Source organism: Rhinopithecus roxellana, chromosome 1 (genome assembly GCF_007565055.1).
Source record: "Rhinopithecus roxellana isolate Shanxi Qingling chromosome 1, ASM756505v1, whole genome shotgun sequence".
In the NCBI taxonomy this organism is placed as follows: Eukaryota; Metazoa; Chordata; class Mammalia; order Primates; family Cercopithecidae; genus Rhinopithecus; species Rhinopithecus roxellana.
The window spans coordinates 192,334,744-192,349,663 of NC_044549.1; the positions used below are offsets into that span (position 1 = coordinate 192,334,744).

General features: G+C 39.4%; 1 protein-coding gene across 2 annotated transcripts in view; it reads right to left on the bottom strand.

The window, feature by feature from the left end:
• SCN11A (sodium voltage-gated channel alpha subunit 11) overlaps positions 1-14,920 on the bottom strand; it is a 122,249-nt gene that overhangs the window by 37,735 nt on the left and 69,594 nt on the right. For both annotated transcript variants that reach the window (XM_010371500.2, XM_030938952.1), the window contains exons 16-19: positions 10,544-10,657; positions 9,719-9,833; positions 7,663-7,817; positions 4,488-4,661 (exon numbers count right to left, since the gene is read on the bottom strand). In XM_010371500.2, the coding sequence (XP_010369802.2) occupies positions 4,488-4,661; positions 7,663-7,817; positions 9,719-9,833; positions 10,544-10,657 (558 nt within the window). The remainder of the gene's footprint in view (positions 1-4,487; positions 4,662-7,662; positions 7,818-9,718; positions 9,834-10,543; positions 10,658-14,920) is intronic.

The window sequence follows — 14,920 nt, forward strand, 5'->3', positions numbered from 1 at the left end:
ATTTTTATATGTTGTGAATAATGATCTGTTGTGGCAAATACTGTCTCTCAGGCTCTAGTTGGTTTTTAACTGTAATTAGAGTATTGTTGAATACAAAAATAAAAGTTGTACTACATTTTAATGTAGTTGAATTGTGTATCTTCTTGTGGTTTATGCTTTTCCAATAAAAATTATGATGGTAATTTTATATAATGTTGATTGACAATAAATATTATAGAATTGTTCACATACATTCTCTTATTTAATCTGTACAACAATATCCCAAGCTAAGCAGCATTTTGCAACATCTACCATATTATAGATGAGAAAACTTGAAGCTAAATGGATCAGCAACTTGTTTCAGGTCATACAGCTGTTAAGTGGTGAATTTCAGATCCACACCACAGTCTGCATGCTGTCAAGGCTAATAATAATAATAGTAAACCACATTTGTTGAGTGCTTTATCTGTGATTTATAAAGATATATAATTGTAATATTATTTTCTTCTTATTTGATTCATTTCTGTTCTATTCATTTTATTATCAATATTATGTTTGTCTCACTAAATAAGTTTGCAAGCTTTCCCTTTTTTTGTCTATTCTTTGTAACAATTGGAATAAGATGAGATTAATTGCTCCTCGTAAGTTTGGTAAAACTTACCTGCAAAACCATCTGGGCCTTGTGATAATATGATTATATACATAGAAAATCCTAAAGAGTCATTCAAAAAGCTTCTAGAACTGGCAAATGAATTCAGCAAAGTTTCAGGTTACAAAATCAATGTACAAAAATCAGTAGCACTGTGATACACCAACAATGACCAAGCTCAGAAACAAGTCAAGAACTCAACCCATTTTACAATAGCTGAAAATAAAATAAAATAAAATAAAAACACTTAAGAATCTACCTAATCAAGGAGGTGAAAGACCTCTACAAAGAAAACTACAAAAATACTTAGGAATATATCCAACCAAGGAGGTGAAAGACCTCTACAAAGAAAACTACAAAACACTGCTGAAAGAAATCATCAATGACACAAACAAATGAAAACACATCTCATGTTCATGGATGGGTAGAATCAACATTGTGAAAAATGAACCTACTACCAAAAGCAATCTACAAATTCAATGCAATTCCCATCAAAATACCACTATGATTCTTCCCAGAACTAGAAAAAACAATCTTAAAATTTACATCGAACCAAAAAACAGCCTGCATACCCAAAGCAAGACTCACCAAAAAGAACAAGTCTGGAGGCATCATCACATTATCAGACTTCAAACTATACTATAAGGCCAAAGGTACCAAAACAGCATGGTACTGGTATAAAAATAGGCACACAGACCAATTGAACAGAATAAAGAACCCAGAAATAAAGCCAAATACCTACAGCCAACTGATCTTCAACAAAGCAAACAAAAACATAAATTGGGAAAAGAGCACCCTATTCAATAAATGGTGCTGGGATAACTGGTTAGCTACAGGTAAGAGAATGAAACTGGATCCTCATCTCTCACCTTATACAAAAATCAACTCAAGATGGATCAGAGATTTAAATCTAAGACCTGAAACCATACAAATTCTAGAAGATAACATGGGAAAAACTCTTCTAGACATTGGCTTAGGCAAAGTCTTCATGACCAAGAACCCAAAAGCAAATGCAACAGAAACAAAGATGAATAGACGGAACTTAGTTAAACTAAAAAGCTCCTGCACAGCAAAAGAAACAATCAGCACAGTAAACAGACATCCACAGAGTGAGTTAAAATCTTTGCAATCTATACATCTGACAAAGGACTAATATCCAGAATCTACAAAGAACTCAATCAAATCAGCAAGTAAAAAAACAAATAATCCTATCCAAAAGGGGGCAAAGGATATGAATAGACAACTCTCAAAAGAAGATTTACAAATGGCCAACAAACATAGGAAAAAATGTTCAACCTCACTGATTATCAGGGAAATACAAATCATAACCACAATGCAGTACCACCTTACTCCTGCAAGGATGGCCCTAATCAAAAAATGATAGATGTTGGCGTGGATGTGGTGAAAAGAGAACACTTCTACAATGCTGGTGGGAATGTAAACTAGTACAACCACTATGGAAAACAATGTGGAGATTCCTTAAAGAACTAAAAATAGATCTGTCATTTGATCCAGCAATCCCACTATTGTGTAACTACCCAGAATAAAACAAATCATTATATGAAAAAGACACTTGCACACTCGTTTGTAGCAGGCACAATTCACAACTGCAAAAATATGGATTCGGCCCAAATGCCCATCAATCAAATCGTGGATAAAGAAAATGTGATATATATATATATATATGGTATATATATGTAGTATATGCCATATATATACACATACACCATGGAATACTACTCAGCCATAAAAAGGACCAAAATAATGGAATTCACAGCAACCTGGATGGAATTGGAGACTATTATTCTAAGTGAAGTAACTCAGGAATGGAAAACCAAACATTGTATGTTCTTACTCATAAGAGGGACCTAAGCTAAGAGGACACAAAGGCATGAGAATAATACAATGGACTTTGGGGACTCAGGGGAAAGGAGGGTGTGAGGGATAAAAGACTACACTGAGTACAGTGTACACTGATCAGGCGATGGGGCACCAAAATCTCAGAAATCACCACTAAATAACTTATTTATGTAACCAAACACCAGCTGTTCCCTGAAAACTTATTGAAATATGATAAATAAATAAATAAATAAACAAACAAACCCACCCATCTGGGTCTGGTACCCTTTTTTGACAGTGTGGCTTTGGACTACTGTTTTGATATCATTAATGGCGTTCACTAGATTTCTAGTGAAACTAGCACTAGTTTTCTATTTTGTATTCAGTCAGTTTGGGCAATTTATAGTCCACATCCTCATTTTTACCTGTGAGAAAATTACTGTCAAAAGAGGGGAAGCGTTTTGCTTAAGGTTACACAAAAAGAGGGTAGACCAATTAGCTTTAGGACCCAGGCTCCTAAGTGTAGGGCTTGTATCCAGTAAAACACGGGTCCCTATAATTGAGATACCAATCTTCTGTTCACATAGTTTATAGGGTTTTCTTTTTACTATAACGTATTAAGATAATAGGTACAGAATTATTTGCTCTCTAGAAATTAACAGGACTGACAAACGTGGATGTTTTTATTCCCATCTTTGAATCCTGTTGTAGTTTCTATGGCACTGATGCCTTTCTAAAATGCCTGAACCACAATGAGCTTCTTTCCTTGCCTCTGAGCTTCTGGTTTTCTTGTGTGCAATGTGGTAGATGCCATGTAATACTGATTAACTCAGGATATTGATGTCCATATTAAATAAACACACGGTCTGTTTGTGCTAACCAGCAACATTATGGTTCTCCAGTGGGGTTTCCTGACCACATGGTTTATGCTCATGCATTTGTCTTATCTACTTCCTTGCATAGCAGGGACAAAGTTTAACTAATTTTATCATGATGGAAAGAAGGTAATGTTAAAATCAAGGACTCTGGAGTGAGACTTAGTAGGTTCCACCACTTTTAATTATATAAAGGTATTACATAATCGCATGCATCCTGAAAATGCATCCATCTACTATGTACCAGTAAACATAAAATTAATATTAAAAAAGGGATGTAATGTTAAATCAAGAGTTTTGGAGTGAGGCTTACTAGGTTTGTATCTTACCACCACTTCTAGCTGGACAATCTTGAACATGTTTCTTAGCCTCTCTATGACTTACTTTCTTTCTCTGAATATACAAAAATAGTAGTACCTGCCACAGAGTGGCTATGATAACTAAAAGAGAGAAGGCATTTGGAACATACGGAAGAGTACTTGATACAGAGAAAGCTCTCAATAAATGTGATCCACTAATACTATTATTAGCTTTTGTGTCATATAGCTAGACATGTGAATTCCAATTTCACCACTTATCAGCTCTATGACCTGAAACAAACTGCTAATCCTCTGGGCTTCAGGTTTCCTTGTATACAGTGTGGGAGGTGTCACACGATGCTGCTTAACTCAGAACATTGTCATGCATATTAAATGAGAGACTGTATGTGAACAATCCTCTTATGTTGCTTGACAATTAAGATGGATATTAGCCTAGTATATTGGCTGCTGACCAGCTTTGAGAAGCCTTGAAAAGAAACAGACAGTTGGAAGAAGAAAAAATCGAGGATACTGGAAGTTATTCTAGGTCTAAGTACATATCATACATAAACAGTGCTTATGCAGAGAAGTGAATGAATCCCATCATGGGAAAGGTTGGAGTGGTGAGCATATAAAGTGCAGTGTATGAGGAGTGAGACCTAGAAAAGGCTAAACTGCTGAAAGACAAATGACAACTACTTACAAGTACTGTGAAGAGGCAATGATAACAAAAGAACTATTTTAGACAGACATCCCACATGAAGCACACAGGAAAAGCAGCCCCCATATGATCCCTGCCTTAACCACTACCCCAGCCTGTGTGGGACACAGAGATGGTAAACTTACAATCACAATGATGAAATCAAGGCAGCACCAGGCACTGGTGAAATACTTTCCAAATCCAAAGGCTACCCATTTTAGTACCATCTCCAGGATAAAAATATGTGTAAAAATAACGTCAGTACAATTTAGTAAATCTTGGATTTTGGGTTGGCTCTGAAGGTGAACATCTTCAAATATCTGAAACGAAAAAGCACAGCCATAGGCCAGATTGAATATTTGCAAAGAACTCCTTGGTAACTTTGCTTTTTGTTTTTCTTCCTTATGTGAATAAAAACTGGTATCTCTCTTGGTAATGAGGTTTTGCTCAAAAGATATTAAGGCTAAACTTTTCCAGTGGAATCCATTCCTTGAGTAAGTAAAAATGGAAGAAGGAAAATCCTCTTTCTTCTGTTGTCACGATAGTTCCTCAACTTCTTATTACTGGTCCCCTGAATATTAAAACTTCTTCCTAATGGATCACATTATTTCCTGGGCTTCCTCATACTTTCAACTGCTGCCAAATATGTGTTGTCAACATTTCCAGGACCACCCAGTGGCACAGACCATCTCTCATCTTCCCAATTGCCTTGGTGAATTAATTCAGTGTCTCTTTATTGCTTATAACATTAAGTCCAAGTGCCTTAGCCCACCCTCTAAATCCTGCCAACCCTGATGCCCCTCATATCCCCCTACAAACAGCCTTATCCATTTACCTTACCATTCCCTACAAATAGTGTCATTTCGTATGTGTGCCATGACACACAAAATTTGGAACACTCTGGGCTAAAGCTCCCAGTGTAAATTACTTTGAATATTGAACATTGTTATGTGTAACTATGAAACAGAAATTCTGGCTTTCAGAGCAACCCTTTTTAATGCTACATCCAAACACTGCCCTCACCCAAAGTGTATATGATTCTACAGGGTCTATATAACTAGGGAATAAGCTGTCCTTTTGGCCTTTACAGAGTTACTGAGAATGAAAGAAAGGAAGAAAGGAAGAAGGCCTGTTACTAAAGCTGCCCATGAAATTTACGCCAACATTGAAGGCAGGAAGTGGGTTTTTGGCTGGAGAAGGCCCTCTATCTCATCCTCTGCTCTTTCAGCTCTTCTTCGGCTTTAAGATTTCACCTTAGCTGATATTTTCTACAGGAAACTGTCCTGTTCCAGCAGGATTGGGTTAGGTTCCCATCCTACATGCTCCCATGTCACCCACTGCTTCTGTGAGTAGGCCACTTAATTGCTCTATCTATCTTGATCTATACTTTCTGGTCTATAATCGCTCCAGCTATCTTTCCTACTAGACTTCAAGCTCCTGGAGGTCAGGGACTTTGTTTGTTTGCCTCTTGAGGATAAACAAATCTGAATGGTATTGGGTGCTCATTTCCTCCCTTATTTGGGAAGCTTAACGGTAAGATGGTTCAGCAGACCTGAGTAGTTAGCTCAATGGATGAGCAGGCTTACATCTGCAACCGCACTTCAGAGGCTTCCACATTATATCTAGGCCGTTTCCTGACACAGGAAGCTCTTATTATTACATAGTTGCCTAGACCAGAGTTTCTCAAACTCTAATGAACCCCAAATCACCTAGGGAACTTGTTATAATGGACTGCTTGTTACAATGTAATACTCTACATTTCTAACAAGCTTCCAGGTGATGCTGATGCCGCTGATAGATACATATAGTGGCAAACGACTTGATGTCTCTTGTTCTCATTCTCTACAAATAGGTACAGAGAAATATGGGCTGGGTCCTTCTCCTGGCACCCTCTGCATCGTGTATTCAGCTTTGTTCTGCCCAGCCTACACCTGCCTTTCTGAAGGCAGGTAAGAACTGGGGCTGTGTGCCCTCTGCTACATTTCTGATCATAAATTTTCTTTTTATGGCACCATGGGGCATTTTTGCTGTGGCCTTTTAGCAACATCACTGCTTTCCCACTGCCTATCATAAGTATCATTTGTGGAAAAAATACAAAAAACCCTACCACTTGAATAAGAGTAGACAGCCAGTCAAAATGTAGCCACCAGAAAGTCTACAGGTAACACTAGACCCAAGGTTAACAATAAAAATTGATCAAGGGAATCCTCTGGGATGGTTTTAGAGAAATCTGCTTTTCTGTCCGAAGAATAATTTACACTGTAGTAAGTAGACAAATGGAGATGTATGTTGAGCACAATCACCAGTGGGGTCTGGTACATATTCATCTCTTCTCACCTAGAGATCACACAAGTGTAAAACACTAACCAGAAGCTATGGGGTGTAGGAGCAAGATATTTCCTTGCCTTCTCCACCTGCTAGTGACTCGCTGTGAAATGTTCTGTCACTCTTAGTAGGGGAGAACCCAAGACTCCTGGGTTTAGTAATATGGAACCAAACTCTCATAACAAACTCATAACTGTTTGTTATGTCAAACAGTAAGAGAGCTTCCATATTATTTAGCTTCACATTACTGTATAATCATTTTAAGGGAATATACATGATAGAAAAAAGCAGAAAATAGAAAAGGAGAGGGAGAAATATGCAGATGATAAGAGAAAAGATACTATCCCCCCTGCAGAGAGGGGAAAGGGAGTCAAGAAGGACCAGAAGGTGTGGAGAGAGAGCATAAAGGAGTGGATGGCTTTATGGCTATGGAAGCTCATGGGTTCAGTTATTTCTAAACTTCATTGGGACTCATACCACCCTTTGATCATGCATATAAAGCAACATCTCCTTGTCCTTTCTTCCAAGAGATCATTAATGACAGAAAACACCAAGGCAACTTATTATATCCTAATCTGGTCCCTGTAACTCCCTCCTATAATATTTTATCTTTCAGAAAACAGCACTTTGGCTTATGGGAAGAGGGAGAGTAAAAGCATTGCTGTCTAGAGGAGGAACTATGGAGGATATAGTGAAAATGTCTAAAAATCCCCCAAAATTGAGAGGTAGATGATCAAGGACCAGACTCTAGTGGCCACTTTAAAGTGTTGATTTTAGTTACTCTTCCACACAGATAAAGCATCTTTGCTTGGGGATATCCCAGTTGAGCATGACTTCAGAAGTTGTGCAAAACCCTGCCCATTGCGGGAACCAGCAGCACCAGAGACCACTTCTGCCTGGTCTCCCATATTCACAGTCCCATGAGAAGCCAAGTAAGAGTGCAGCTTCCCCAGCTGCCCTGATGCCCAATGTCTCCACAAGACCATGATGATTTACCAGTGCCCCACTGCTCAGCAGAATCACAAAGATAATAAAGCTCTCAAACCAGCTGTGTTTCACTATTTGGTAGCAGGTTTTCCGCAGGTTCCACCAAATGACCCAGTGAGGCTTTCTCTTGTCCATGCTACAGCATGAAAAGCAGCAACCAAAGCCTGAAAGGAATTAACAGTAGCACTATCATTAGTGTCTGTAATAAATTGCATTAAAGTGCAACTTTTCACCCCCTCCTGTGTTCACACCCCTTGCCATGTGACCTGCAGTTGCTCCCATTAAAGAAGTACAGCATCTTTTTCTAACCTCTTAAATCTGGTCCCAGACATGTGACTTGCTTTGGCCAATAGAGTGGAATGGAAGTCACACTGTGCCAGTTCTGAGCCCAGGTCTTGAAAAGCCTTGCATGTTTCCATTTGCTCTCTTGTGCCATCTCCATAAAAAAGGCATATTCAGGCTACCCCATTGGGTCTGGAAGGAGGCTGATAGACATGTGGAGCAGAGCCATGTTGCCCTCTTGAGCCCAGGCTAGATAACACTTGCATGAATGAAGCCAGCCAAGATCAGCAGAATCCTGCAGGCACATGTTTATTATTTTATGCCACTGAGGTTTTGTGGTTGTTTGTTATGCAGCAATTTTTTTGGTAATCATAAAGAGATCATGTCTGGAGGACTCCAGGGAATTAGGTAGAATGGCCACAGGCTTTGTGAACCTCTCAGGTCATACACGAAAGAATTTGATCAAATGTCGAGATGTTTACAAAGAGCTGAGCATTTGTTCTCAACACACACAGGCCTTCAGCATAGACCACATTGCCCTTTCCACCTTTTCTCCTCCTCCCCTTGTACAAATTCTGCTGATCCTTACTTCATGATGATTAATAACATTCTGCTCCTTTCCTCATCTTCTTAAACCACTATGGGCTCTCTTCACTCTGCCTCTTTTCTTCTTCCAAGAACGTCAGTAGGTTCATCTTCCTAAAAGACTACACTTTTTTCCTGGCTTTTATCCCACTCCTCCCTTCTTTGATAAAATCACCTTTCTTTCTCATCTCCACTGTTGACATCATATGCACACCTCAAGGGCCAGTGCAAATGTAAATCAGGAGAACTGCAATCTACTGGAAATCCTTAATCCAACTCCTGTCCAGCTTTGGAGCTGTTAAACAACCTGGAATGTGACTTTGAAATCTGTTATCTGTGTTCTTTCTGGACCCAATTTAGTCCTAATCTGATAGATAATTTTTTAGATTCATTCATTAATTTGTTGTCACTTATATATTCATCGACATTTGTTGAACCCATTTCTGGGCCGGCTTCTATTCTTACACTAGAGATACAATGCTGATGAAGTCACTGCCTTTGTTTTTAAGGCCCTCATGGGGGAAACCAGTGCAAATAAGTTCACTACAATGAATATAAGAAATAGTAAAAGCCCACAGGAAAAAGCCACTACATCCACTCAAGGAATTAGAAAAGGCTGCATTTATTGATTGCTTATTTTTGTTCCAGATGCTCTTCTAAGTGATTTATACTAACTCATTTAATACTCACAACAGCTCTTTGCTTTGGGTACTATTATTACCCTCATTTTAGAAATAAAGCACAGAGAGGTTAACTAAATTGAACAAGTTGCACAGTTCATAAGTGGCCAGGCCAGAATTTGAGCTCAGGCAGTCTCGCTCCTAAGTTAAAGATCCTGACTACAATGTCTGAACTCTTTTCTTGGTCTTTCACCTCAAATATATACTGACATTGAATGCCCTGGGAACCACAGAAAGTGGCAGACATATTGGCCCAGTGGGCTTTCTAAGAAAGTTTTCTAGAGTGTTTACCTGGCATGTTGGGCCATGTGAAAGGAGCCCAATTAAAGCAAGAATTTCCTGAAATCTTCTCTGCCTAGACCTGACAATCGCCCCAAGAATCTATGGGTGCCCTCTCATTGCTTTTGTCTCCAATAGAAGTAGAAAGATGCTATCTACTAAAACCATAGAGCCTCAAAGAAGAACAGAAATCCCATCCAAAGATTATGTGAACTGGATGCAGAAATACTGCCACTTACCTTTGGGCAAACATCTCTCTGGTTGCTTTTTGGGAACCATCTCAGGTAACAATCCAAAGCCATCCTGAAGATCAATGGTGCTACATTCTGATAGTATACTGGTAACATCAGACTTCTGCACATCAGAACAAAAGGAATGGGGAGCCATTTACTAAGACCTTCTTTCACCATGGTGGTATGGAGTTTCTCATTGTCTGATTTTTTAAGGATGAAATGAACTAGACAAAGGTTTCTAGGATGAGCGATGTCAAAAAACACCCCTCCTGCTGGGTTCTTCTCTAAGTGCTATGACCAGTCTGATTTCAGAAGAGAACTCTCTAGCTCATCTCTATGGCTGAGGAATGGCAAGGCATATGCAGATATAGTACCTCTACTTTTTCTCCCTACAGATCATAACCCTGATATGCTGCCTAACTCCAATTATGTGATAAGAAGACTACTGAGACTGTAATTTTACACTGTCTCACCTACTGGAATAATAGGCCTAGACTAGTAGTTCTTATTTCCTTGGCCCTCCAGGAGATATTTTGGCAGTGTCTAGGACATTTTTCATTTTTTTAACTGGGGGATGCTACTGGCACTGAATGCATAGAGGCCAAGGATATGGATAAACATCTTATAATTCACAGAAAAGCTCACCGCAACAAATAATTGTCCTGCTTCAAATGTCATAGAAGTAGAGTTGAGAAACTTGGCCTAGACTTTTGCTCAAAATTCGATTCTTGCAATTTTCTCTGCATTAACTGTGCCATTTTTCCATAATAGCTATCCTAGAGAAGGTGTGTGGATGAGCCACAAGTTCCTCTGACATCCTAGGAAAATTACCTTTCGGGGATCCTGTATGGTCAGATGAGGCTCATCTTCAGGGAACATGTCAATTTCCACACTTTGAACTCCCTGGCTGGTGGGCTTCTTGTTCTCCTGATGGAGCTCATAGGCCTAACACAGAGAGCCCAGGATAGAATTAATATTCCTCCTGGACATGTCACTTAAGATGAAAGAAGTTGGAATGCTATTTGGTTTTCTCTTCGTCATGAGAATAAGCCTTTGACATTATTACTCTTTTTTCTCTTTAAAAACTGCTCCTGGAAAAACTCAACATAATTCTGGGAAAACTACTAGAGGAAACAGATATTGAACTTGTTGCAAAGATACATAATCAAAACAGTATGGTTCTGATACAAAACTCTGCAAGTAATTCAGAAATAAAACTTATGTGGGGATTTAATATAATTTATATGAGGATTTAATATATTTTAAACATACTCTTTCAATTCAATGACTAAATGATAAATTATTTAATAAATGGTACACAATTCCATAATACAGTAAAAATAAAATGTATAATCATATGATATTCTGATGTAAAAATAAATGGGTAAACATTTTAAAAGGAAAATTTGAAAAATAACTTGCTATCATGTGGGGTACAGAGAGTTTCCTTAGCAAAATAGGAAACTAAAAGGCATAAAGAAAAATAATATATCACTACATAAAACTGAAAAATAAATTTGGTCTGATGACCTACAGGGATATCTAAGAAGAATGTGTGAAGTCATGTAACCGAGCAGCTTGGCAGCTGAGCCTCAAACTGTGTTTTAAACTTTTTTTTCTTTTTTCCCTCTTCCTGTTCCTCTTTCTCCTCCAAGTCAAAGATACAACTTTGAGACAAACTGCCTACGTGTTACCTCTCATCTTGAAATACAGCCTCGGAATGTGCTGTGAACCTCCACTGCCTTTCCTTTCCCATACTATATTCCCATACCTTATGCACATTTATTTACCTAAATGCTTTTTAACCACACACCATGCTCTTTTATGTGATCATTAATTTTCTTAGAAGCGTCAAGAATCAGATCCTGATAGGGACCAGGTACCTCTAGAATTCTCTAACAAGATTACTTCAAGAACGGAACCTACCCCCGGCTGTAGACTGACTACAAGATTGACTGCAACTAATGTGTAACCTGGCAGGATCCATGATCCATGATGGTGCCAGCCCCTTCACCAAATGGGACAATAATTCAAGAAGGGCCACTGGAGCAAGTCACACCACTGGGCACTCCCTCACCCCTCTTGCCTCTTCTGTATCTCAAATGCTTTCTTTAAAAACCCCCGCATTCCTTCCACAAATTGAAGAGTAGAATGAGTCTCTGCTCTTCCCCTTCCTGGCACAGATAGTAAGGGAATATTGCTCTTATCATAATTTGTTATTATTTCGAATTCTTTTCATAAGCAGCTAGTAGCCAGACCCTTTTGCAGATTACAGTCACATCTTGGGTGAGTGTTTTACACTAACATCTATGTGAAGACTCCTGCAACTCTGACATTATAACATAATGATTCAGAAACATTTCTCCACTCATGTAATAACATATGTAAAAATACACACACATACTAATGTGTCCAGAATTGGTGGGTTCTGGGTCTTGCTGCCTTCAAGAATGAAGCTGTAGACCTTCACGGTGAGTGTTACAGTTCTTAAACATGGCATGTCCAGAGTTTGTTCCTTCAGATCTTCAGATGTGTCCGAAAATGTGTCCAGAATTTCTCTCTTCTGGTGGGTTCGTGGTGTCCCTGGCCTCAGAGGTGAAGGCACAGACTTTCGCAGTGAGTGTTACAGCTCTTAAAAACGGCAGGGACCCAAAGAGTGACCATCAGCAAGATTTATCACACAAAGCAAGAGCACAAAGCTTCAATACCACGACAGCAGACCAGCAAGTTGCTACTGCAAGTTTGGGCAGCCTGCCTTTATTCCCTTATCTGACCCCACCCACATCCTGCTGATTGGTCCATTTTACAGAGAGCTGATTGGTCCATTTTGCAGAGAGATGATTGGTCCATTTTACTGAGAGCTGACTGGTCCATCTTGACAGAGTGCTGATTGGTGCGTTTACAAACCTTGAACTAGACACAGAGTGCTGATTGATGCATTAACAATCCTTTAGCTAGACAGAGAAGTTCCCCAAGTCCCCACCCAACCCAGAAGCCCAGCCTGCTTCACCTTTCAATGGCACTCAGGGCCGGACTTTGCAGCACCTAGCCTGGGCACTCCAGCAGCCCAGAGGGAGCTCAGCCCAGAGGGAGCTCATCCCTTAATCAAGCCCAGCAGGGGTCAGCCATGCCGAGATGCGGGCCCCACCGAGCCTGCACCTGCGCCCACCCAGAACTCACACTGGCCTGCCAGTGCCAAGCGCATCCTGGGTTCCCGCCCACGACTCTCCCTCCACACCTCCCAGCAAACAGAGGCAGCCGGCTCCAGACTTGGCCAGCCCGGAGAGGGGCTCCCACAGTGCAGCAGCAGACCGTAGGGCTCCTCAAGTGCAGCCAGAGTGGACACCGAAGCTGAGGAGGCACTGAGAGTGAGCGAGGGCTGCTAGCACATTGTCACCTCACTAATATAGCCACAAATATACCTCACAAACATACACATACAGAAAGGGGTAACCTGTCTATGGAATAGACACAAAAACGAAATATAAAGTAGTAAAAATTTAAATAAGATAGCAGGTAATGGTGTCTAAAAATACCCTAAGACGAGGAAGGGAACCAGAGCTATATTTAAGACTTGAAACTGTGGGCTGAGGTAAACTTCTTGCACTTAAGAAAAAAAGCCAAAAAAAAAAAAAAATGCTGTAGCAAATGCTTATAATTACAATTGTACAAAGCTGCATACCTAGTGAGACAGGAAGAAGTATAACCTCAGAAATAGGACCTGGGCAAAGGTACCCACTGATTCAGTGACTTGATCTGCAATATGACTTGTATCACTATTAGACCACAATCCAAAGTTAGCAATATAAGACATGGATCTGAAATGGATGCCACAGAAGGATTTATTACAGACAATCATAGAACTTAGACTGCAAAGAGAATGACAGATCTTCCCACTAAAGATGAGCTTTTAAGCTAACATTCCAAAATATATGAGGAAACAAACAAAATCAGCAGACTTTCTAAAATTAACAACTAGGAAGTGAATTCACTTGAGAAAAAGATGAAAGTAACATAATAATCTGAAAATGTCTTTAAATGAATACATTTAGAATTTAATAAAGAAGTCACATAGAGTTTCACTTCCGTGGATGATAGCATGAGAATCTCTGTGAACGTTCTCCCGAGGGAAATAAGCGTAAGTGGTGAAAACTGTTTTAAAAATAATTTAAAGTCTCTGGAAATTATTCTGAGAGTGTACAGCAAATGAAGAAACATTTGTTCAAGAAAATCTACTAAAATTCAGTAAGAATGGTAGAAATTGATGACACTGAAGCCATGATCTGACCTCTCCCCCAGGCCCTTCCAGCAAGTTTTATGGAGGTTCCACTTTAGACAGAGGTGGCCAAAAAGATAGGGCTTCCTCTACCCTAGCTCCCAATCAAGGGATGTGGTGATGGGTGCACCAAAATCTCACAAATCATTGCTAAAGAACATTCAAATCCTAGCACTCCACATCTAAGAAGCTCAATGAAACCCCAAGTAGAAATATCCATGTAACCAAAAACCACTTATTTCCCAAAAACTACTGAAATCGAATTTTTGATTTTTGATTTTCATGAAATTGAAAAAAAAGACATTGAGCCTTTTGAATGGAAAGGCACATCAATGATATCTGCATAAAAGGAAAATCTTTTTAAATGCTTTTGTTTAAAAAAATACTGCCTACATGTTAAATTACCTATTGCAGGCCAGGCACGGTGGCTAATGCCTATAATTCTACCACTTTGGGAGGCCGAGGTGGGTGAATCATCTGGGGTCAGGAGTTCAAGACCAGGCTGGCCAACATGGTGAAACTCCATCTCTACTAAAAATACAAAATTAGCCAGGCATGGTGGCGCACTCCTGTAATCCCAGCTACTTGGGAGGTTGAGGCAGGAGAATAACTTGAACTCGGCAAGCAGAGGTTGCAGTGAGATGAAATTGCGCCATTGCACTCCAGCCTGGGTGGCAAGAGCAAAACTCCACCTCAAAGTAAAATTACTTACTGCATATTTATTTTATCTTAGTGCAAGGCCTGTCACATGGTGGTCATTCAATGCATTTGAAATAAAGAAATGCTGTTATCATCAAAAATAATCCCATTTTCCAATACATAAATGATTACAACACCATGAAATGTCTACCAATAAAAATGCATGAGTTATGGAAGAAAGAAGAAGAAGAGGAAGAAGAAGAAGAAGCTTCAGGCTACCAGCATTTCTTATC